The 26,435-nt window shown below is 39.2% G+C and overlaps 2 protein-coding genes and 1 long non-coding RNA gene across 4 annotated transcripts in view; 1 reads left to right on the top strand and 2 right to left on the bottom strand.

The window, feature by feature from the left end:
* LOC118768581 overlaps window positions 1-26,435 on the top strand; it is an 84,779-nt gene that overhangs the window by 53,063 nt on the left and 5,281 nt on the right. The window lies entirely within an intron of this gene.
* LOC118768585 lies at window positions 434-3,231 on the bottom strand. The gene is made up of 3 exons (XR_005004386.1): window positions 3,099-3,231; window positions 933-1,093; window positions 434-655 (listed from the first exon to the last, which is right to left on the bottom strand). It is a non-coding gene; the product is annotated as an uncharacterized LOC118768585 (long non-coding RNA).
* The window catches only part of LOC118768578, a 244,238-nt gene continuing 241,413 nt past the window's right edge, over window positions 23,611-26,435 (bottom strand). Inside the window, exon 5 of the mRNA XM_036515352.1 lies at window positions 23,611-23,898. Coding sequence (XP_036371245.1) covers window positions 23,843-23,898 — 56 coding nt within the window. The 3' untranslated portion in view covers window positions 23,611-23,842. The remainder of the gene's footprint in view (window positions 23,899-26,435) is intronic.

Below are 26,435 nucleotides of genomic sequence, written 5' to 3'. Positions count from 1 at the left end.
GAAAGGATGAAAGGTAAAGTCGACCTCTGCGGAATTTGAACTCAGAACGTAGCGGCAGACGAAATACTGCTAAGCATTTCGCTCGGCGTGCTAACGTTTCTGCCAGCTTTCCCCAACATCACAGAGATAAAACCGCAGATATCTACACACACGCACAACGCATGCACGTACGCATGGGCGCGCATGCACGTATATACGTGCACTTTGGCACGCACACATACACACACATCTCTTTTACATATAGTCAGGACAGTCGTGAACTGGAACAACAACAACAGCTCTCAGAAAGAGAGAAAAAGAATCACAACTCAAAAGACCGATGTTGGATACAATATTTATATGGATTCTTTATTAACAGGTAAAACGTGACTTGTGTGCATCACCAGTGGTGGTCAGCTGGATTGGGTGAATGTGAACAACAACAACAGCTGGAATGAGAGAAAGAGAATCACAACTTCAAAGACCGATGTTGGATAGAATATTTGTATGGATTCTTTATTAAAAGGTAAAACGTGACTTATGTGGATCACCAGTGGTGGTCAACTGGATTGGATGGACGTTAACAACATCAATAGTATCAATGGATATCAAGTGCTGGGTTAGTTCTGCTGCCTCAGGCGGATGAATATGGCCATGGAGTCTGCTAATGCATAACCTGCAAGTAACAAATAACAACATCAACAACAAAAGACATTCAAATATATCGTGGGAGGGCTTTATACGTGGTCACTCGAATTACTAGAAATAGCAGTCGATTCTCGGTCAGAATCCTTTTATTCATAAATCAGCTCAATCAAGCCTGATTGGCAGCTAAACAATAAGTACAAAATTTACTTTTAGTACTACTACTCACAGTAAGACACACGCACACACACACACACACACGCACACACACACACACACACACACGCAGAATATACAATATCACTTACCGTTGTTCCATATGACTTTCGATTTTGTATCAGAATAACGAATTGAAGGGTAGTGATCTGACTCTTCGAACTGACAGTGAAGTGGTCCCTCATTGATGGTCAACCAGCCTCTGTCCCCTTCACAAAAACCATGTAATGTTATATAGAAGCGACGTACATGTCTAAGGAGAAAAAGAAAAAAAAACTTGTTTGGGTTTCAGAATATGAAAATCTAAACATGTATTAAATAGACTAGTATGTCCGCTATACGCAATTGAATTAGTCAGTGCTTAATTAAAAATAGCCATCTGTGTATCATACTAAATGTGTATACACACAAAGATGTGCGTTTAAACACTCACACACATAAAAACACACATATGCACTGAAACACGCACACACACACACGTACGCACACACACACACATACACACACATACACACACACATGCTCACACAAACACGCAGAAATGCGCAAATGTCAATACACCAACAAAGGCGAAATTACAGACGAGGCATACACTTTGGTACAAAAATAAATAAATCCACAAACGGCCACAAATATACGAGTGATAACATTTTCCTGTATTAAACACCTTATCAAAGCGCTAAATAAATATAAAATGAATTCTAGTCAAAAGAAATAATATAACGGAACATAAAAATATCTAAACCCAACACATACAAATATATATAATTATGGTAAAGTGGCTGTGTGGTAATTAGCTTGCTTACCAACAACATCCTTCCGGGTTCAGTCCTACTGTGTAGCACCTTGGGCAAGTGTCTTCTACTATAGCCTCGGGCCGACCAAAGCCTTGTGAGTGGATTTCGTAGAGGGAAACTGAAAAAAGCCCGTCGTATATATGTATATATGTGTGTGTGCGTGTGTGTATGTATGTGTGTGTATGAGAATATTTGTGTGTGTGTATTTGTGTGTGTGTGTGTGTGTGTCTGTCTGTCTGTCTGTGTGTGTCTGTGTTTGTCGCCCCAACATGCCTTGACAACGGTAACCTAGCGGTTCGGCAAAAGACACCGATCGAATTAGTACTACGCTTACAAAAAATAAGCCCTGGGGTCGATTTGCTCGACTAAAGGCAGTGCTCCAGCATGGCCACAGTCAAATGACTGAAACAAGTAAATGAGCACATTAAGGTGAAAATATATTTTCGTGTTTCCCACTTTGAAACATGCTTCTTGATGTGAAATCCAGGAAACTGAGCTGTTTGTCACGGGAAAACATTTAATTTAAAAGTGTGTTGTTAAAAATACGGAAATATATTAGCAATAGAGAAATAACCTTTTCCAGCGGCGGTGGAATTGCTAGGAGGAATTACAACCGTGTTTCTTGGTCTGATACCACAACACCTCCTATGTAGGATCCATTAGCTCAAGACATCATCAGGAGGAACCACGTCCGGTTTCGGCCCCTACTCCTCTACCGTTTTGACGTGGGGGGATGCCCCTAGCCCTTTCGGGGATGTTTTCAGCTCTGGTGTTGTGTGCATGTCTTCTTTCTTCTGTTCCCGGGCCTCTTCGATTTATCGTCAGCGCGTGTCAGCCGGTGACCGACAGACTTGTCAAAATTCTCCCTTTAAATACCTGCCACGAGACTCCAGCAGGCAGCCGCAGCAAGTTGTCACATGACACTGTCTCACCTTAACTGAGTAGTGAAAGCGCGTAGTTTTAGCCCGCGCATTCTCTAAACGACCGTCACCTGTCAGTCAGCCAAGCTGATTCAGTGTCAGCTCGTCTCACCTAGTGATATTATATCCGGCCGGCATGTTATGACTTTCAAGACATTTTCGGTCTTCCCGCTGTACGTATTCCTGTTTCTTTCAAAACTTCAATATGAAGTAGTCATTGACATCCGCATGCGCAGACCTATTTAGCCTCGGTATAGAAAAACAGTGATTAACAAATCACTAGCGTTGCTGTTAGTCAAGAGGCAGAATATATTTCATTATTACAGACGGAAGCAGTATTAGTTCAAATTTGCATTCTGTATATTATAATAAATGAAGATATAATGTTGAAAGCCTGGAGATGCGTTGTTCATCACCAGAAAGTGTCGCGTCAAAATGTATAGTGTTAAAATTTATCTATAGCGTACGTAAAGTGACATTTTTTAACAATATAGGTCTCTACATAACAAAATAAAAGAAGATGAAATATATATTTGCATACCTAAATCCCTCAATTGAGAATTGAACTCCAGTGGCTGAAGCTAGGTCGTTCCACGGTGAATTTTTCAACTTTTCGTGAGAGAACCAGCTTTGAAGGTTTGTATTTCGTCCATCAAATATTATAGTTACCACATCTGTTTTGTTTTTATAAATCACCAGTTTCACCTGTAAAATAAATGAGCATGTAGCACACACATACAACCACATACGCTTACAACCACACACGCACGCACATACACACATAATAAAAAGAAATGGATCAAGTTAAATAGATCGAGGTAAATAAATATGTATTTCCTTCACTGTTAGCTTAATGTCCACTCTCATTTTTACTTCGTAATTCTCTTGACCGAAATTAATCTGTTTAACATGCGTATTTAATGACTTTGATTGGTCACTCGCTCCATACGTATGTTTTTTTTTCCTGCCTTTAACCCTCCAACGCGGAGTATAGGCCACTTAGAGTTGAATTCCATGTCGCATAATTTTTCACTTCTGTACTTATACTCTTCTATGAATGTCCCCCTTTCTCTAGTTCCTTCTGTTGATCTACGCCATGAGTTCTTAGGACTACCATACTTTCTATATCCAGCCGGATTACACTGTAAAGCACTTTTCGCTATATTTGGTGTGTCTTTTATAATTGTGCTACGAATCCACTTCTACTTTTTCTTAAATATTTACTCCCTAATCGAAACTTGATTTGTTCTTTGCCATAGCTCCATATTGCTTATGTGTTCGGGTCATATAATTTTAAGTATACTACGCAAGCATCTGTTGATGAATGATTGTATTTGCTGATTTGGCGTATCTTGCTATCTCTAAATGAATCATATAATATAATTAATTACACTTCACTCATATGCTACCATGATACTATCTGGTATATATCACTTAACCTTCAATACAGTATGACATCGGAGTTATCCCAGTTACCTGAGCTACCTTCTCCTAGAAGGATGCCCTAACAAGGGCTAGAAGTCCTTCACTCCCAATGTTTTAACCGCGTGATCGGGTATTCAGTCCGATTATTTCTATGTCCCCACGCATGATACATCCTTAATACAGTTATTGGATGACCATTGACTCTCAAGAGTTCCTCCGCCCTTTCACGGGTTTTGTTTTTCATGCGGCAGGGTGTCCAATAAACACCCTCCTCACAAAGCAAGCTTGGTGGGGTTGCCGGTTTAGTCGCAGACGGCCCGACTATGCAACAGGTTGTAATGGGTTACATGTTACCAGTAGCACTCGAAAGTGACCTGACATACATACATACATACATACATACATACATACATACATAAATACAAACGTACACACATGCATACACACACATATATGTATATATATATGCATACACATATATGCATACACACATACATACATGTATGCAGATATACATACGTATATGTATACACATGCACACTAACGCACGCACATGCGCACAAACAAGCAGAAGGAACGCAGCCCTGATAACGGACAGGCTCAATGACTTTTGAAAGACGTAACGAAAATTTTAGAAAAAATAAGTAAAGGAGTGGAAATCGAACCGGTGCGTGTGTTAACTAATAAGGCACTAAAAAGAGAATGACTCTCCCCAGATACAATAAACTGTGCTTTAACACACGAATTCACATAAAGAATAACAAAATACTAAAACCATATCTACCTATCTATCTATCTATCTATCTATCTATCTATCTATCTATCTATCTATCTATCTATCTATCTATCTATCTGTCTGTCTGTCTATTTATCTATCTATCTATCTGTCTATCTATCTATCTATCTATCTGTCTATCTATCTATCTATCTATCTTTTTCAATCTCTCCAACAAGGGAGAGTCTTTCGTTCATGATAAATATTCTTATTACTGCGGTTTGCCGCAGATAAGATTCTTTACAACGGCGAGCTGGCAGAAACGTTAGCACGCCGGGAGAAATGCTTAGCGGTATTTCGTCTGCGTTACGTTGTGAGTTCAAATTCCGCCGAGGTCGTCTTTGCCTTTCATCCTTTCGGGGTCGATAAATTAAGTACCAGTTACGCACTGGGGTCGATGTAATCGACTTAATACCTATGTCGTTCCTTGTTTGTCCTCTCGGTGTTTAGCCCCTTGTGGGTAATAAAGAAATACGTATTTCGTCTGTGGTTACGTTCCGAGTTCAAATTTCGCCGAGGTCGACTTTGCCTTTCATCCTTTCGGGGTCAGTAAATTAAGTACCAGTTATGCACCGGGGTCAACGTAATCGACTTAATCCGTTTGTCTGTCCTTGTTTGTCCCCCCTGTGTTTAGCCCCTTGTGGGTAGTAAATGGGAAAAAAAAGGAAAAAAATATTCTTTACAACACTACTTCGTCAACCTAATAAATAAATTCTAGAAATCAAATATATTCCAAACATAATTGAATTGATCTAAAAGCCGGTTAATCATTATAACGATTATGAAGACAATGATGTGTTGCGCACTCGCGCGTTTGTGCATGCATAAACATACATACCTCATCAATTGGAAGATTGTTCCAGAAATTTAGGAAAGGATGTCGGAAGAAGTTAGGACAAAAGGTACCATTGCATTAGTCCACATTCCAGGTTGAAGGAAGTCCTATATTCAGGAATGAATTATAGACTTTCGAACCAGCTCCCTTTGATATGGCATATACTTTGATCCATTTGCTATCTGAAATAATAATTATAACAACAATAGTAATAATAATGATGATAGAGGTATCGGCACCTAGCTATCAGCACGGTTAAAAAAGATTGGTGCACGTGTGAAGGTGGAACACCTTCAAATAATAAGCATTGCTTGGAACTGTAAGAATTCTTTGCAGAGTTCTTGAAGCATGGCCAGTAAATAAGCGTCACCTTAGTCTGCTAAGCTGTGGACAGCTGACACGTTCCATCATAACCAGCAAAATAAGTTGTGAGATTTCATATAATAAGAATAACAACAACAACAACAACAATAACAACAATAATAATAATTATAATTATAATAATAATAATAATAATAATAATAATAATAATAATAATAATAATAATAATATTAAAAATGATAATAATAATAAATACCCTGATGCAGTACCTGACAGTGGCTCTCATGGCTTCTGATCTTAAGTGATTGGAAGTGTTATCTTACGAATAGCAAAGGACCACGTTTCGGACTTCTCCCACTACTGGGACGAAGACCGCTTCGCTCAACAAACAAACAAACAAACAGCAACAAGAATATTAATATTGATTTCAAATTTTGGCACAAGGCCAGCAAATTATTGGAGAGATAAGTAACTCGATTTCATTGATCTCACTCTTCAACTGGTACCGCAAAAAGCAAAATCAAAAAACAAAAGAAAAACAGTAATAATAAAGAAGATTCACTTACTTCTAAAGAAGGAAATCTCGTTCTTGTTATCCGTGCTGACGACTGTCATTATATTTTTCGGTGAGTAATTCTTACAAGCATGGCTGACTTTGTTGTAAGTGAAAAATTGCGATTGGCTCCTCTGAGCGAGCGCGGTGCAGTCGAGTAGGTTTCGTGTTGAGAAGAATTGTTCTGTTGGAGGTGTCCCAATATAACCATAGGAATAACCAGGTCCCAAACGTTTGTAGTAGCCATCAAGTTCCTGATCTGTGGTAACAACCAGAATTGTTGTAAGGGTTAACAGCAGCACTGCCATTGCAGCTGGACAAGTAAAAGCTGACTGGAACATTCTTGACTCTATGATTGCTAAAATTAGACAGAAGCGGGAAAGAAATGGCATGAAAGAGAGAAAGAATGAGGTGGGGTGAAATATGAAGAGATTCTGCAATGACACAAAATGAATTTTAATAAAGAGAGAACGGGGAAGAGAAAGACAAGGAAAGAAGAAAAAAGTTAGAGAGTAACAGAGAGAAATCCTGAAAAAGAAGAGAGAGATACAATGAGAAGATGGAAAGTGTTTGTGTGTGAGAGGAAGGTTGTTCGGAAGAGAAAACGCAAAAGGAATAACATATAATTTAGAATAAGTTGTATTCGTTACGGGGCCCTGGTTTGAGATTTCCAGGGTTTTCAAGAGTTTAGAAACACTTCTTAGCCAATGTTGTTCCCAGGTTAGTTTTATCCGGAGTAGACGTACTCGGCAGGTTCCCAAATCTGAGTTAATTAATAATTCAGTTGATCAGATGGGGCTCATTAGCCTAGTGTTGGTGGTGGTAGTGGGGCTACCTATCATAGGGGAAAGAAAAATCTGATTTCAATCCTCCGTTACCTTGCAATATTACTAAACCACGGGAAAGTGTTTGGGTGTAAACACTGAGGTAAAAGCGGGCATCAAACACCCTGAATCAGTTCAATACTTCACTCTTGCAACTCCTACGAGGACGCTGATAGGAAATTGCAACGTTCCTTGTTGTTCTTTTGGATCCATCCATGATGCAGAGAGCAGGGACACACGGCTTGGGTAACAACCTGTCCTCCATGCCACACCGACCAGGCTTGGGTTAAATCGAACTCTCTGTACTAGAGGGGTAAAACCGGACAACACAGCGAAGAGAAAGAACCTAAAAACTCAACAGCATAGGAACAACCTACAAGTGATAATGGCAACTGAGCATAGATCTGTTCAGACCAGACGAAGCTTTTCCAGTTGGTAGTAATTCTAGGGCCTTTATTCATGACCATTAATAACAGGGACCACAGAATATAGGCGAAGGCAGAGCTGTAAGATTAAGGAGATCGTTTGGTAATCACATGCTTCCCGGTTCAATCCCACTGAGCGGCTACTTGGGCAAGTGTCTTCTAGTATTGGCCCGGCCAACCAATGCCTAGAGAGGGAATCTGGTAACCGGAAAGTATGTGGAAGCCCTTTGCCTGTATCTATCTATCTATCTATCTATCTATCTATCTATCTATCTATCTATCTATCTATCTATCTATCTATCTATCTATCTATCTATCTATCTGTTATTCTGCTTGCCTGCCAGTCTGTCTGTATGTATGTATATATATACATACATACATACATACTACATACATACATACATACATACATACTTACATACATACATCATGCATACATATATACATACATATACATACACACACACGCATATATATATATATATATATATATATATATATATATATATATATAGTTAGTTAGCTAGTGTGAGAGAGAAGGAAAGGAGGGAAACAGTGCGTGTGTGGAAGTGAGTGAGAGAGAGAGAGAGAACGTTTACTCAATACAACAATTGAAAGAGCGCAAGATTGGCGTTTGCACGCGCAATCACCCATATTTCAACTGTTGTCACACACCCACATTAACTCCAACATATCCTAGCCATAACACATACCCGAACACATAAAATGCAATGTGATAGAAAACACTTACTTTCAGTGAGGTAGGGCGGAGAGCGCACACTTCAGGTGGTTCTGTTAGGACTTCTTGTAAGGATGGTTGGTGAATGTCACACCTTTATCACTGTTTCCCTTACTGTCTTCTACCGTCAATATTACCCTCTATTACCCACAGTTGTGTCTTCAGATGTCTGAACACTTCGTAACTGTCAGTACTGGCCACTACTTTCTCTCCTAATTTCTCTTATCAGTATTACTTACAGACTTAGGCCTTTCCATAAATAATCAACCCGTATAGACTGTCCATAAATGAGCAAAACGCAGACCATCAACTCAGTTCAAGACTGTTTACTAATTTGACTGTTTATCCACAGAAGTAAAAATAAACCAGATTTTCCAATATGTCTCCTTTGATTGCAGTAGGGCTGATGCGCTGTTTGTGATAGTGACGTTGTAGTTTTAATACCTGGTGATAGCGTGATGTGATGTTGGTGTTTCTGTGAGTGGAGATATAAAAGCAGAACAATTGAGGTCACTATACCGAAGACTTTCATTATAGGAAATCATTGAAATCAATCACCGTGGATGATGGAACAAGAACCTAGTCCTTACCTGTGTACACTCTTATTTTCAACTATTGATAGTTGATGTGTTAATAGATAATTTTCTTCATTTCATGACAAATAAACACGCAAACAGTTACAGACATCGAAGCATAACACGAACAGTTCTCACCAGTTTCACTCTGCATGTTTTTACATGTATCTTAGGAATTAACGGTGCTTTATTATAAGGTAATCTAACTATCTATCTATCTATTGCTTTATCAATCTCTCTTTTTATCTATCTATCTATCTATCTATCTATCTATCAATCTATCTATCTATCTACTATCTATCTATCTATCTATCTATCTATCTATCTATCTATCTATCTATCTATCTATCAATCTAGCTCTGTATCTATCTATTGCTTTATCAATCTATCTACTATCTATCTATCTACCTATCTTTCTATCTATCTATCTATCTATCTAGCTATCTATCTATATATTTACTATCTATGTGTGGGTGGCTGATTATGGGCGTGCATTGTCTTACAATAATAGACATCGGCGTTTGTTACGAATTGCTGGTTTCCCTTTGTTAACCAACATTTCACTGTAGACCCCTTTTAAGGGACAGTGTTGCAATATAGACCCTTTCGCATCCCCCCAAACGCTTAGCATCACATTTTTCTGCCGAAGGTTGAATCTTGAATTTCTTTTCCACTGGTGATTCGTTTCGTTTCCGCTTCATACTAAATCTTTTGAATTCTGGCTCAAAGTTATGGGCCCCGATTTCATCAATCGTGTCTACTCTCCCTCAAAACAACTTTAGTTTGATCGCTGAAGCGTTCGAGCTAGAATTGACAAAAATCCACACGATTGCGCTTATTCACATCGAAAAGCTCTCTTGGCGCCCTTCTCGTACTAACTCCGCAGAACCGAAGCTTGTCGTGGATGCAGACCCATAATAATTTTCAGAGAATAAGCCATCTCATCAATGGGCAATCGTTGGTTCGCCAGAAGCATTTCTGAAAATTGTTGAATCTCCACGTCACTGGTGACGGTTAATGGGTGTCCTGATCACTCCTTGTATTTCACGCTTGTCCGGACATTTGAAACTGCTCGCTCTTCTCGTAAATACTTCTACGCAGTAGAGCGCTGTTCCTTAATTGTATTGAAAGCCTACGAAGAATTTCAGCCCCTGACACACATTCAGATTAGGGAAGCAGTTTCACTGATCCCTATTTTCCCCTGGGGCAGGAGAGCTGCCACGTTTTTTCTGTAACACAAGAATGATAACTGGAGAGAGATCAAAGTGAAACATCGATCACGAAATCAGAAGAGTACCACCCTTTAACACGCCACTGATGAAGCTAGAGCGACCAACCGGAAGACTGTTTCGGCGAAACACCGGATATTGTATCACTTTCCTTTGTATAATTAGTATCATTGTTCTGATCTCTTTGATTTGCTGAAAGCCTTCCCCACAACCTCTTTCTTTCCTACCCACAAGGGGTTAAACACAGAAGGGACAAACAATGATAGACAAAAGGACTAAGTCGATTACATCGACCCCAGTGCAAACTTGTACTTAAATTATCGACCCTGAAAGGATAAAATGCAAAGTGGGCCTCGGCGGAATTTGAACTCAGAACGTAGCTTCAGACGAAATACCTCTTTCTCTACTACCCACAAGGGGCTAAACACAGAGGGGACAAACAAGGACAGACAACGGATTAAGTCGATTATATCGACCCCAGTGCGTAACTGGTACTTATTTAAACGACCCCGAAAGGATGAAAGGTAAAGTCGACCTTGGCGGAATTTGAACTCAGAACGTAGCGCAGACGAAATACCTATTTCTTTATTACCCAAAAGGGGCTAAACACAGAGGGGACAAACAAGGACAGACAAACGGATTAAGGCGATTATATCGACCCCAGTGCATAATTGATACTTATTTAGTCGACCCCGAAAGGATTAAAGGTAAGGTCGACCCGGCGTGCTAACGTTTCTGCCAGCTTTCCCCAACATTACGGAGACAAAACCGCAGATATCTACACACACGCACTACGCACGCACGTACGCATGGGCGCGCATGCACGTGTATACGCGCACGCTCGCACACACACATCTCATTTACATATTGTCTGGACAGTCGTGAACTGGAACAACAGCTCTCAGAAAGAGAGAAAGAGAATCACAACTCAAAAGACCGATGTTGGATAGAATATTTGCATGGATTCTTTATTAACAGGTAAAGCGTGACTTGTGTGGATCACCAGTGGTGGTCAGCTGGATTAGGAGAATGTGAACAACAACAACACTGGAATGAGAGAAAGAGAATCACAACTTCAAAGACCGATGTTGGATAGAATATTTGTGTGGATTCTTTATTAAAAGGTAAGACGTGACTTATGTGGATCACCAGTGTTGGTCAGCTGGATTGGATGGACGTTAACAACATCAATAGTATCAATGGATATCATGTGCTGGGTTAGTTCTGCTGCCTCAGGCGGATGAATATGGCCATGGAGTCTGCTAATGCATAACCTGCAAGTAACAATAACAACATCAATAACAAAAGGATTTCAAATATTTCTTGGGAGGTCTTTATAGATGGCAACTCGAATTACTAGAAATGGCAGCCGAATCTCTGCATCGTTTTGTGGGTCGGTCACTTTTGGCCGCTAAACAATAAGTACAAAATTAATTTTTAGTACTACTACTCACAGTAAGACACACGCAAACACACACAGAAGATACAATATCACTTACCGTTGTTCCATATGACTTTCGATTTTGTATCAGAATAACGAATTGTAGGGTAGTGATCTGACTTATCGAACTCACATACATATGGTCCCTCATTGATGGTCAGCCATCCTCTGTCTCTTTCACAAAAACCATGTATTGTTATATGGAAGCGACGTGCAAGTCTAAGGAGAAAAAGAAAAAAAAACTTGTTTGGGTCTCAGAATATGAAAATCTAAACATGTATTAAATAGACTAGTATGTCCGCTACACGCAATTGAATTAGTCAGTGCTTAATTAAAAAGAGCCACCTGTGTACCATACTAAATGTGTATACACACAAAGATGTGCGTTTAAACACTCACACACATAAAAACACACATATGCACTGAAACACGCACACACACACGTACGCACACACATACACACACACACACACACATACACACACACACATGCTCACACAAACACGCGGAAATGCGAAAATGTCAATACACCAAAAAAGGCGAAATTACACACGAGGCATACACTTTGGTACAAAAATAAATAAATCCACAAACGGCCACAAACATACGAGCGATAACATTTTCCTGTATTAAACATCTTATCAAAGCGCTAAATAAATATAAAATGAATTCTAGTCAAAATAAATATTATAACGGAACATAAAAATATCTAAACCCAACACTTACAAGTAAATATAATTATGGTAAAGTGGCTGTGTGGTAAGTAGCTTGCTTACCAACCACATGCTTCCGGGTTCAGTCCTACTGCGTAGCACCTTGGGCAAGTGTCTTCTACTATAGCCTCGGGCCGACCAAAGCCTTGTAAGTGGATCTGGTAGACGGAAACTGAAAGAAGCCCGTCATATATATGTAAATATATATGTGTGTGCGTGTGTGTATATGTGTGTGTGTGTGTATGTGTGTGTTAGTGTGTGTGTGTGTGTGTGTGCTTGTCGCCCCAATATCCCTTCACAACCGTAACTTAGCGGTTCGGCAAAAGACACCGATCGAATAAGTACTACGCTTACAATAAATAAGTCCTGTGGTCGATTTGCTCGACTAAAGGCAGTGCTCCAGCATGGCCACAGTCAAATGACTGAAACAAATAAATGAGCACATTAAGGTGAAAATATATTTTCGTGTTTCCCACTTTGAAACATGCTTCTTGATGTGAAATCTATGAAACTGAGCTGTTTGTCACGGGAAAACATTTAATTTAAAAGTGTGTTGTTAAAAATACGGAAATATATTAGCAATAGAGAAATAACCTTTTCCAGCGGCGGTGGAATTGCTAGGAGGAATTACAACCGTGTTTCGTGGTCTGATACCACAACACCTCCTATGTAGGATCCATTAGCTCAAGACATCATCAGGAGGAACCACGTCCGGTTTCGGCCCCTACTCCTCTACCGTTTTGACGTGGCGGGATGCTCCCGCCCTCTCGGGGATGTCTTCAGCTCTGATGTTGTGTGCATGTCTTCTTTCTTCTGTTCCCGGGCCTCTTCGATGTATCGTCAGCGCGTGTCAGCCGGTGACTGACAGACTTGTCAAAATTCTCTCTTTAAATACCTGTCACGAGACTCCAGCAGGCAGCCGCAGCAAGTTGTCACGTGACCCTGTCTCACCTTAACTGAGTAGTGAAAGCGCGTAGTTTTAGCCCGCGCATTCTCTAAACGACCGTCACCTGTCAGTCAGCCAAGCTGATTCAGTGTCAGCTCGTCTCACCTAGTGATATTATATCCGGCCGGCATGTTATGACTTTCAAGACATTTTCGGTCTTCCCGCTGTACGTATTCCTGTTTCTTTCAAAACTTCAATATGAAGTAGTCATTGACATCCGCATGCGCAGACCTATTTAGCCTCGGTATAGAAAAACAGTGATTAACAAATCACTAGCGTTGCTGTTAGTCAAGAGGCAGAATATATTTCATTATTACAGACGGAAGCAGTATTAGTTCAAATTTGCATTCTGTATATTATAATAAATGAAGATATAATGTTGAAAGCCTGGAGATGCGTTGTTCATCACCAGAAAGTGTCGCGTCAAAATGTATAGTGTTAAAATTTATCTATAGCGTACGTAAAGTGACATTTTTTAACAATATAGGTCTCTACATAACAAAATAAAAGAAGATGAAATATATATTTGCATACCTAAATCCCTCAATTGAGAATTGAACTCCAGTGGCTGAAGCTAGGTCGTTCCACGGTGAATTTTTCAACTTTTCGTGAGAGAACCAGCTTTGAAGGTTTGTATTTCGTCCATCAAATATTATAGTTACCACATCTGTTTTGTTTTTATAAATCACCAGTTTCACCTGTAAAATAAATGAGCATGTAGCACACACATACAACCACATACGCTTACAACCACACACGCACGCACATACACACATAATAAAAAGAAATGGATCAAGTTAAATAGATCGAGGTAATTCAATATGTATTTCCTTCACTGTTAGCTTAATGTCCACTCTCATTTTTACTTCGTAATTCTCTTGACCGAAATTAATCTGTTTAACATGCGTATTTAATGACTTTGATTGGTCACTCGCTCCATACGTATGTTTTTTTTTCCTGCCTTTAACCCTCCATCGCTGAGTATAGGCTACTTAGAGTTGAATTCCATGTCGCATAATTTTTCACTTCCGTACTTATACTCTTCTATGAATGTCCCCCTTTCTCTAGTTCCTTCTGTTGATCTACGCCATGAGTTCTTAGGCCTACCATACTTTCTATATCCAGCCGGATTACACTGTAAAGCACTTTTCGCTATATTTGGTGTGTCTTTTATAATTGTGCTACGAATCCACTTCTACTTTTTCTTAAATATTTACTCCCTAATCGAAACTTGATTTGTTCTTTGCCATAGCTCCATATTGCTTATGTGTTCGGGTCATATAATTTTAAGTATACTACGCAAGCATCTGTTGATGAATGATTGTATTTGCTGATTTGACGTATCTTCCTATTTCAAAATGAATCATATAATATAATTAATTACACTTCACTCATATGCTACCATGATACTATCTGGTATATATCACTTAACCTTCAATACAGTATGACCTCAAGAACTGGAAGTGTTATGTAAACTTGTTATTTCATAGTATTACTTAAGATCTCGTGTTATTGCTTGCCGAGTTGTATGACACAATGTATTAATAATTATCTGCTGTTAAGACAAGTATCGCAATACCCAAATAATACATTCGTTTTTATCTCCTTTACATGCAGATACACCCCATCCCACAAGCACATACACACACAAACACACACACAAACAAACACACACACAAACACAAGAATATGCATACATATATACATGGTGGCTGCCCCCTTGTCATCGAGTATGGCCATTGCACGAAGCTTAATCAATGTTGTTATCGTGCAATGCCTGTGCAAGAAGATTTTTTATTAAGTAAGGAAGGGCTCTGCACTGAGTCAACCCACTCACTAAGCAATAGCAGCCATAATCCGAAAAGAAGAACAAGTCAACATCATCGGTAACCACTGAGCAGCAGTTTTACATCGGAGTTATCCCAGTTACCTGAGCTACCTTCTCCTAGAAGGATGCTTTAACAAAGGCTAGAAGTCCTTCATTCCCAATGGTTTAACCGCGTGATCGGGTACTCAGTCCGATTATTTCTATGTCCCCGCGCATGATACATCCTTAATACATTTATTCAATGGCCATTGACTCTCAAGAGTTCCTCCGCCCTTTCGCGGGTTTTGTTTTTCATCCCGCAGGGTGTCCAATAAACACCCTCCTCACAAAGCAAGCTTGGTGGGGTTGCCGGTTTAGTCGCCGACGGCCCGACAATGCAACAGGTTGTAATGGGTTACATGTTACCAGTAGCACTCGAAAGTGACCTGACATACATACATACATACATACATACATACATACAAACGTACACACATGCATATATTCATACAAACGTAACACATGCATCTATCTGTCTATCTATCTATCTATCTTTTTCAATCTCTCCAACAAGGGAGAGTCTTTCGTTCATGATAAATATTCTTATTACTGCGGTTTGCCGCAGATAAGATTCTTTACAACGGCGAGCTGGCAGAAACGTTAGCACGCCGGGAGAAATGCTTAGCGGTATTTCGTCTGCGTTACGTTGTGAGTTCAAATTCCGCCGAGGTCGACTTTGCCTTTCATCCTTTCGGGGTCGATAAATTAAGTACCAGTTACGCACTGGGGTCGATGTAATCGACTTAATACCTATGTCGGTCCTTGTTTGTCCTCTCGGTGTTTAGCCCCTTGTGGGTAATAAAGAAATACGTATTTCGTCTGTGGTTACGTTCCGAGTTCAAATTTCGCCGAGGTCGACTTTGCCTTTCATCCTTTCGGGGTCAGTAAATTAAGTACCAGTTATGCACCGGGGTCAACGTAATCGACTTAATCCGTTTGTCTGTCCCTGTTTGTCCCCCCTGTGTTTAGCCCCTTGTGGGTAGTAAATGGGAAAAAAAAGGAAAAAAAAATTCTTTACAACACTACTTCGTCAACCTAATAAATAAATTCTAGAAATCAAATATATTCCAAACATAATTGAATTGATCTAAAAGCCGGTTAATCATTATAACGATTATGAAGACAATGATGTGTTGCGCACTCGCGCGTTTGTGCATGCATAAACATACATACCTCATCAATTGGAAGATTGTTCCAGAAATTTAGGAAAGGATGTCGGAAGAAGTTAGGACAAAAGGTACCATTGCATTTGTCCACATTCCAGGTTGAAGGAAGTCCTATATTCAGGAATGAATTATAGACTTTCGAACCAGCTCCCTTTGATATGGCATATACTTTGATCCATTTGCTATCTGAAATAATAATTATAACAACAATATTAATAATAATGATGATAGAGGTATCGGCACCTAGCTATCAACACGGTTAAAAAAGATTGGTGCACGTGTGAAGGTGGAACACCTTCAAAGAATAAGCATTGCTTGGAACTGTAAGAATTCTTTGCAGAGTTCTTGAAGCATGGCCAGTAAATAAGCGTCACCTTAGTCTGCTAAGCTGTGGACAGCTGACACGTTCCATCATAACCAGCAAAATAAGTTGTGAGATTTCATATAATAATAACAACAACAACAACAACAACAACAACAACAATAACAACAATAATAATAATTATAATTATAATAATAATAATAATAATAATAATAATAATAATAACAACAACTCAAGGGCTTACTAGCGATAGTCAAACAATTCAGTGACGACATCAGAATGCAATTCGGCCCCGATAAATGTGCAAAGGCTACCTTTATCAAAGGAAAAATGACTGAAACATCTAACGTTAACCTTGACCAACAGAATGTCATAAAAGAACTAGACCCAGCGGAGAGCTACAAGTACCTAGGGGTAATTGAAGGGAACGGAATAAGGCATTCAGAGATGAAGGAAAGGATCAGGAGAGAATGCTATCGAAGAGTGAGAGCAGTACTCAAGACAGAGCTGAATGCAAGAAACAGGATCGAAGCAATCAATGCATTAGCTATACCAGTCGTGACTTACAGTTTCAATATTGTTAACTGGTCAATTACTGAAATATGTCAGCTCGACAGAAAAATAAGGAAACTGTTGACAATGCATAGAATGCACCACCCTAAGGCAGATACAGAACGACTCTATCTACCAAGAAAAGAGGGAGGCCGTGGTCTTATGCAACTGGCAATAACAATGAAGATTGCTACAATTGGCCTAGACACCTACCTGAAAAACTCTGAGGACTGGATGTTAAAACTTGTCTCAAAACATGAAAACAAGAAAGCATCATACTCAGTCACAAAACAGGCAAAGGAATATCTAAGTGAATTCCGAATACAACCAATTTCGGAATTAGAGATAGACATACAAGAAACAAGCACAGAAAAAGCTAGGCGCATGAAAACCCGTGCCAAAACTGCGGCCTTAGATATTCTGAATAATAAATGGCAAGAAAAACCTCTCTACGGCAAACCCAAAGAGAGCGAATAATGCAGATATCGACAAAGCCCTGACCCATCAATGGCTAATGGCCTCTGGCTTAAAATCTGAAACAGAGGGGTTTATCATAGCAGCTCAAGATCAATGCCTACCAACAAGAAACTACCAGGCCAACATATTAAAGATCAGAAGCAGTCCAACGTCTCGTGTATGCAAGCAACAAAATGAAACCATTGACCATGTGGTCTCCAAGTGCAGTCTTCTAGCGCCTACAGAGTATCTCAACAGGCACGATAGAGCTGCACAATATATTCACTGGGTAATCTGTAAAAACCTGGATTTGCCCCATGAAAAAAACTGGTGGGAACACAAACCACCCCCAGTGCTTGAAAATGACCACATCTCACTCCTCTGGAACTTCACCATTCAAACTGACAGGAAGATAGATGCAAATAGGCCAGACATCATATTGAAAGACTTCAAACAAAGAACATGCCTCCTCATTGATATGACTGTCCCAATCGATATAAACGTATCTGTCAGGACCTACCAAAAACTGAGCAAATATAAAGATCTTGAAATAGAAATCAGCAAAATGTGGAAGCTGAAGACTAAAACAATACCTGTTGTCATAGGTGCCCTGGGAATGATAGCAAAAGGGGCTGATAGCTACCTAACTCAGATACCAGGAAACCCCAAAATGGTAGAAGTTCAAAAGATAGTGCTCATGGGAACTGCTCATATCCTACGCAAAATACTCTCTATGTAACCTCAAGGTTTAAAACAACCATAATTTTCGGTTTAAAAAAAAAAAAAAAAAAATTTTTTTTTTTAGACATTCATTAGTACAACATCCCCACCCCCCAAATATATGGCACACTAGGCATAACAACAACATGAACTTCCAACCCTGTTGTCTCTTGAGGTCTCTGGGTGAGACTTGGAGCCAACTTGTACAAATATAAAGCAAAAGTCAAACATAGAATAATAATAATAATAATAATAATAATTATAATAATAATAATAATAATAATAATAATAATAATAATAATAATATTAAAAATGATAATAATAATAAATACCCTGATGCAGTACCTGACAGTGGCTCTCATGGCTTCTGATCTTAAGTGATTGGAAGTGTTATCTTACGAATAGCAAAGGACCACGTTTCGGACTTCTCCCACTACTGAGACGAAGACCGCTTCGCTCAACAAATAAACAAACAAAACACAACAACAATATTAATATTGATTTCAAATTTTGGCACAAGGCCAGCAAATTATTGGAGAGAAAAGTAAGTCGATTTCATTGACCTCACTCTTCAACTGCTACCGCAAAAAGCAAAATAAAGGAACAAAACAAACAGTAATAATAAAGAAGATTCACTTACTTCTATAGAAGGAAATCTCGTTCTTGTTATTCGTGCTGACGACTGTCATTATATTTTTCGGTGAGTAATTCTTACAAGCATGGCTGACTTTGTTGTAAGTGAAAAATTGCGATTGGCTCCTCTGAGCGAGCGCGGTGCAGTCGAGTAGGTTTCGTGTTGAGGAGAATTGTTCTGTTGGAGGTGTCCCAATATAACCATAGGAATAACCAGTTCCCAAACGTTTGTAGTAGCCATCAAGTTCCTGATCTGAGGTAGCAACCAGAATTGGTGTAAGGGTTAACAGCAGCACTGCCATTGCAGCTGGACGAGTAAAAGCTGACTGGAACATTCTTGACTCTATGATTGCTAAAAGTAGACAGAAGGGGGAAAGAAATGGCATGAAAGAGAGAAAGAATGAGGTGGGGTGAAATATGAAGAGATTCAGCAATGAGACAAAATGAATTTTAATAAAGAGAGAACGGGGAAGAGAAAGACAAGGAGAGAAGAAAAAATTTAGAGAGTAACAGAGAGAAATCCTGAAAAAGAAGAGAGAGATACAATGAGAAGATGGAAAGTGTTTGTGTGTGAGAGGAAGGTTGTTCGGAAGAGAAAACGCAAAAGGAATAACATATAATTTAGAATAAAAAATTTAAAATATATTACGGTTATTGGTAAAGACGCAGGTCCTGGGGAAGATTTTAAGTTGTATTCGGGGAAGATTTTAAGTTGTATTACGGGGCCCTGGTTTGAGATATCCAGGGTTTTCAAGAATTGGTAGTAATTCTAGGGCCTTCATTCATGACCATTAATAACTGAGACTATAGAATATAGGTTCAGGCACAGCTGTAAGATTAAGGAGCTCGCTTGGTAATCACATGCTTCCCGGTTCAATCCCACTGAGCGGCTACTTGGGCAAGTGTCTTCTAGTATTGGCCCGGCCAACCAATGCCTAGAGAGGGAATCTTGTAGCCGGAAAGTATGTGGAAGCCCTTTGCATCTATCTATCTATCTATCTGTCTGTCTATCTTCTTGCCTGCCTGTCTGTCTGTCTGTCTGTATGTATGTATATATATATACATACATACATACATACATACATCATACATACATACATACATACATACATACATACATACATACATACATACATACATACATACATACATACATACATACACACATGTATACATACATACATACACGCACACACACATATATATATATATATATATATATAGCTAGTTAGCTAGCTGTGAGAGAGAAAGAAAGGACGGAAACAGTGAGTGTGTGTGAGAGAGAGAGAGATATCCTAGCCATAACACGTACCCGAATACACAAAATGCAATGTGATAGAAAAAAACACTTACTTTCAGTGAGATAGGGCGGAGAGCGCACACTTTAGATATATCTATCTATCTATCTATCTATCTATCTATATGTCTGTCTGCTTGCCTGCCTGTTTGTCTGTCTGTCTTTATGTATGTATATACATACATACATACATACGTACATACATACATCATACATACATACATACATACATACATACATACATCATACATACATACATACATACATACATACATACATACATACATACATATATATATATACACACATACATACGTACATACAGAGACACACACACATATATATATATATATATATATCGCTAGTTAGCTAGCTGTGAGAGAGAACGAAACGAGGGAAACAGTGTGTATGTGAGAGAGAGAGAGAGCGTTTACTCGATACAACAATTGAAAGAGCGCAAGATTGGCGTTTGCACGCGCAATCACCCTTATTTCAACTGTTGTCACACACACACACACTCTAATCTTAACTGCAACATATCCTAGCCATAACACGTACCCGAACACATAAAATGCAATGTGATAGAAAGCACACTTACTTTCAGTGAGGTAGGGCGGAGAGCGCACACTTCAGGTGGTTCTGTAAGGACTTCTTGTAAGGAAGGTTCGTGAATGTCACACCTTTATCACTGTTTCCCTTACTGTCTTCTCCCGTCAATATTACCCTCTATTACACACAGTTGTGTCTTCAGATGTCTGAACACTTCGTAACTGTCAGTACTGGCCACTGATATCTCTCCTAATTTCTCTTATCAGTATTATTTACAGACTTAGACCTGCCCATAAATAATCAAACCGTATAGACTGTCCATAAATGAGCAAAAAAAGACAATCAACTTAGTTCAAGACTGTTTACTAATTTGTCTGTTTCTCCACAGAAGTAAAAATAAACCAGATTTTCCAATATGTCTCCTTTGATTGCTATGAAGAATAAAAGGGCCTTCAATAGAGACATGCGTTTCACTAAGCTCGCAGAAAATACGGCTATGTGTTTACTGACGTCGTTCCGATGTTAGCAGTAGGGCTGATGCGCTGTTTGTGATAGTGACGTTGTAGTTTTAATACCTGGTGATAGCGTGATGTGATGTTGGTGTTTCTGTGAGTGGAGATATAAAAGCAGAACAATTGAGGTCACTATACCGAAGACTTTCATTATAGGAAATCATTGAAATCAATCACCGTGAATGATGGAACAAGAACCTAGTCCTCACCTGTGTACACTCTTAATTACAACCATTGATAGTTGATGCGTTAATAGATAATTTTCTTCATTTCATGACAAATAAACACGCCAACAGTTACAGACATCGAAGCATAACACGAACAGTTCTCACCAGTTTCACTCTGCATGTTTTTACATGTATCTTAGGAATTAACGGTGCTTTATTATAAGGTAATCTAACTATCTATCTATTGCTTTATCAATCTATCTATCTATCTATCTATCTATCTATCTATCTATCTATCTATCTATCTATCTATCTATCTATCTATCTATCTATCTATCTATCTATCTATCAAACTACTATCTACGTGTGGGTGGCTGAATATGGGCGTGATTTGTCTTACAATAATAGACATCGGCGTTTGTTACGAATTGCTGGTTTCCCTTTGTTAACCAACATTACACTGTAGACCCCTTTTAAGGGACAATGTTGCAATATAGACCCTTTTGCATCCCCCCAAACGCTTAGCATCACATTTTTCTGCCGACGGTTGAATCTTGAATTTCTTTTCCACTGGTGATTTGTTTCGTTTCCGCTTCATACTAAACCTTTTGGATTCTGGCTGAAAGTTATGGGCCCCGATTTCATCAATCGTGTCTACGCTCCCTCAAAACAACTTTAGTTTCATCACTGAAGCGTTAAAGTTAGAATTGACAAAAATCCACACGATTGCGCTTATTCACATCGAAAAGCTCTCTTGGCGCCCTTCTCGCACTAACTCCGCAGAACCGAAGCTTGTCGCGGATGCAGACCCATAATAATTTTCAGAGAATAAGACATCTCATTAATGGGAAATCGTTGTTTCGTCAGAAGCATCTCTGAAAATTGTTGAATCTCCACGTCACCGGTGACGGTTAATGGGTGTCCTTATCACTCCTCGTATTTCACGCTTGTCCGGCCATTTAAAACTTCTCCCTCTTCTCGTAAATACTTCTACGCAGTAGAGCGCTGTTCCTTAATTGTATTGAAAGCCTGCGAAGAATTGCAGCCCCTGACACACATTCAGATTAGAGAAGCAGTTTCACTGATCCCTATTTTCCCTTACTGCACACTTCTAGTAGAGCTGCCACGTTTGTTCTGTAACACAAGAATGGAAGCTGGAGAGAGATCAAAGTGAAACGTCGGTCAAGAAATCAGAAGAGTACCACCCTTTAACACGCCACTGATGAAACTAGAGAGACCAACCGAAAGACTGTTTCGGCGAAACGCCGGATATTGTTTCACTTTACTTTGTATAATTAGTATCATTGTTCTGATCTATTTGATTTGCTGAAAGCCTTCCCCACATCCTCTTTCTTTACTACCCACAAGGGATTAAACACAGAAGGGACAAACAAGGACAGAAAAACGGATTATGTCGATTATATCGACCCCAGTGCGTAACTTGTACTTAATTTATCGACCCTGAAAGAATAAAAGGCAAAGTGGGCCTCGGCGGAATTTGAACTCAGAACGTAGCAGCAGACGAAATACCTATTTCTCTACTACCCACAAGGGGCTAAACATAGAGGGGACAAACAAGGACAGACAAACGAATTAAGTCGATTATATCGACCCAAGTGCGTAAATGATACTTATTTAATCGTCACCGAAAGGATGAAAGGTAAAGTCGACCTCGGCGGAATTTGAACTCAGAACGTTGCGGTAGCCGAAATACTGCTAAGCATTTGGCACGGCGTGCTAACTTTTCTGCCAGCTTTCCCCAACATCACAGAGACAAAACCGCAGATATCTACACTCACGCACAACGCACGCACGTACGCATGGGCGCGCATGCACGTGTATACGCGCACGCTCGCACACACACATACACACACATCTCTTTTACATATTGTCTGGACAGTCGTGAACTGGAACAACAACAACAGCTCTCAGAAAGAGAGAAAGAGAATCACAACTCAAAAGACCGATGTTGGATACAATATTTATATGGATTCTTTATTAACAGGTAAAACGTGACTTATGTGCATCACCAGTGGTGGTCAGCTGGATTGGGTGAATATGAACAACAACAGCTGGAATGAGAGAAAGAGAATCACAACTCAAAAGACCGATTTTGGATAGAATATTTATATGGATTCCTTATTAAAAGGTAAAACGTGACTTGTGTGGATCACCAGTGGTGGTCAGCTGGATTGGATGGACGTTAACAACATCAATAGTATCAATGGTTATCATGTGCTGGGTTAGTTCTGCTGCCTCAGGCGGATGAATATGGCCATGGAGTCTGCTAATGCATAACCTGCAAGTAACAATAACAACATCAATAACAAAAGGATTTCAAATATATCGTGGGAGGACTTTATAAGTGGTCACTCGAATTACTAGAAATGGCAGCCGAATCTCTGCATCGTTTTGTGGGTCGGTCACTGTTGGAACGCCTTTGAATATAAATCAGTTGAATCAAGGCTGATTGGCCGCTAAACAATAAGTACAAAAGTTCTATTATTACTACTCACAGTAAGACACACACACACACACACAGAAGATACAATATCACTTACCGTTGTTCCATCCGACTTTCGATTTTGTATCAGAATAACGAATTGTAGGGTAGTGATCTGACTTATCGAACTCACATACATATGGTCCCTCATTGATGGTCAGCCATCCTCTGTCCCTTTCACAAAAACCATGTATTGTTATATGGAAGCGACGTGCAAGTCTAAGGAGAAAAAGAACAAAACAACTTGTTTGGGTTTCAGAATATGAAAATCTAAACATGTATTAAATAGACTAGTATACCCGCTTTTACCTCAGTGTTTACACCCAAACACTTTCCCATGGTTTAGTATTATTGCAAGGTAACGGAGGATTGAAATCAGATTTTTCTTTCCCCTATGATAGGTAGCCCCACTACCACCACCAACACCAGGCTAATGAGCCCCATCTGATCAACTGAATTATTAATTAACTCATATGTGGGAACCTACCGAGTACGTCTACTCCGGATAAAACTAACCTGGGAACAACATTGGCTAAGAAGTGTTTCCAAACACTTGAAAACCCTGGAAATCTCAAACCAGGGCCCCGTAACGTATACAACTTAAAATCTTCCCCAGGACCTGCGTCTTTACCAATAAGCGTAATTTATTTTAAATTTTTTATTCTAAATTATATGTTATTCCTTTTGCGTTTTCTCTTCCGAACAACCTTCCTCTCACACACAAACACTTTCCATCTTCTCATTGTATCTCTCTCTTCTTTTTCAGGATTTCTCTCTGTTACTCTCTAACTTTTTTCTTTTCTCCTTGTCTTTCTCTTCCCCGTTCTCTCTTTATTAAAATTCATTTTGTCTCATTGCTGAATCTCTTCATATTTCACCCCACCTCATTCTTTCTCTCTTTCATGCCATTTCTTTCCCCCTTCTGTCTACTTTTAGCAATCATAGAGCCAAGAATTTTCCAGTCTGCTTTTACTTGTCCAGCTGCAATGGCAGTGCTGCTGTTAACCCTTACAACAATTCTGGTTGTTACCTCAGATCAGGAACTTGATGGCTACTACAAACGTTTGGGACCTGGTTATTCCTATGGTTATATTGGGACACCTCCAACAGAACAATTCTTCTCAACACGAAACCTACACGACTGCACCGCGCTCGCTCAGAGGAGCCAATCGCAATTTTTCACTTACAACAAAGTCAGCCATGCTTGTAAGAATTACTCACCGAAAAATATAATGACAGTCGTCAGCACGAATAACAAGAACGAGATTTCCTTCTATAGAAGTAAGTGAATCTTCTTTATTATTACTGTTTTGTTTTGTTCCTTTATTTTGCTTTTTGCGGTACCAGTTGAAGAGTGAGGTCAATGAAATCGATTTACTTTTCTCTCCAATAATTTGCTGGCCTTGTGCCAAAATTTGAAATCAATATTAATATTGTTGTTGCTGTTTGTTTGTTTGTTTGTTGAGCGAAGCGGTCTTCGTCCCAGTAGTGGGAGAAGTCCGAAACGTGGTCCTTTGCTATTCGTAAGATAACACTTCCAATCACTTAAGATCAGAAGCCATGAGAGCTACTGTCAGGTACGGCATCAGGGTATTTATTATTATTATCATTATTATACTTATTATTATTATTATTATTATTATTATTGTTATTGTTATTGTTGTTGTTGTTTTTGTTGTTGTTTTTGTTGTTGTTGTTGTTGTTGCTGTTGTTGTTGTTGTTGTTGTTATTCTTATTATATGAAATCTCACAACTTATTTTGCTGGTTATGATGGAACGTGTCAGCTGTCCACAGCTTAGCAGACTAAGGTGACGCTTATTTCCTGGCCATGCTTCAAGAACTCTGCAAAGAATTCTTACAGTTCCAAGCAATGCTTATTCTTTGAAGGTGTTCCACCTTCACACGTGCACCAATCTTTTTTAACCGTGCTGATAGCTAGGTGCCGATACCTCTATCATCATTATTATTACTATTGTTGTTATAATTATTATTTCAGATAGCAAATGGATCAAAGTATATGCCATATCAAAGGGAGCTGGTTCGAAAGTCTATAATTCATTCCTGAATATAGGACTTCCTTCAACCTGGAATGTGGACTAATGCAATGGTACCTTTGTCCTAACTTCTTCCGACATCCTTTCCTAAATTTCTGGAACAATCTTCCAATTGATGAGGTATGTATGTTATGCATGCACAAACGCGCGAGTGCGCAACACATCATTGTCTTCATAATCGTTATAATGATTAACCGGCTTTTAGATAATTCAATTATGTTTGGAATATATTTGATTTCTAGAAATTATTTATTAGGTTGACGAAGTATTGTTGTAAG

The sequence above is a fragment of the Octopus sinensis genome, linkage group LG30 (genome assembly GCF_006345805.1).
Source record: "Octopus sinensis linkage group LG30, ASM634580v1, whole genome shotgun sequence".
Classification (NCBI taxonomy): Eukaryota; Metazoa; Mollusca; class Cephalopoda; order Octopoda; family Octopodidae; genus Octopus; species Octopus sinensis.
Note: the sequence above shows the minus strand (reverse complement) of the source record. Positions and strands in the feature narration are given on the sequence as shown.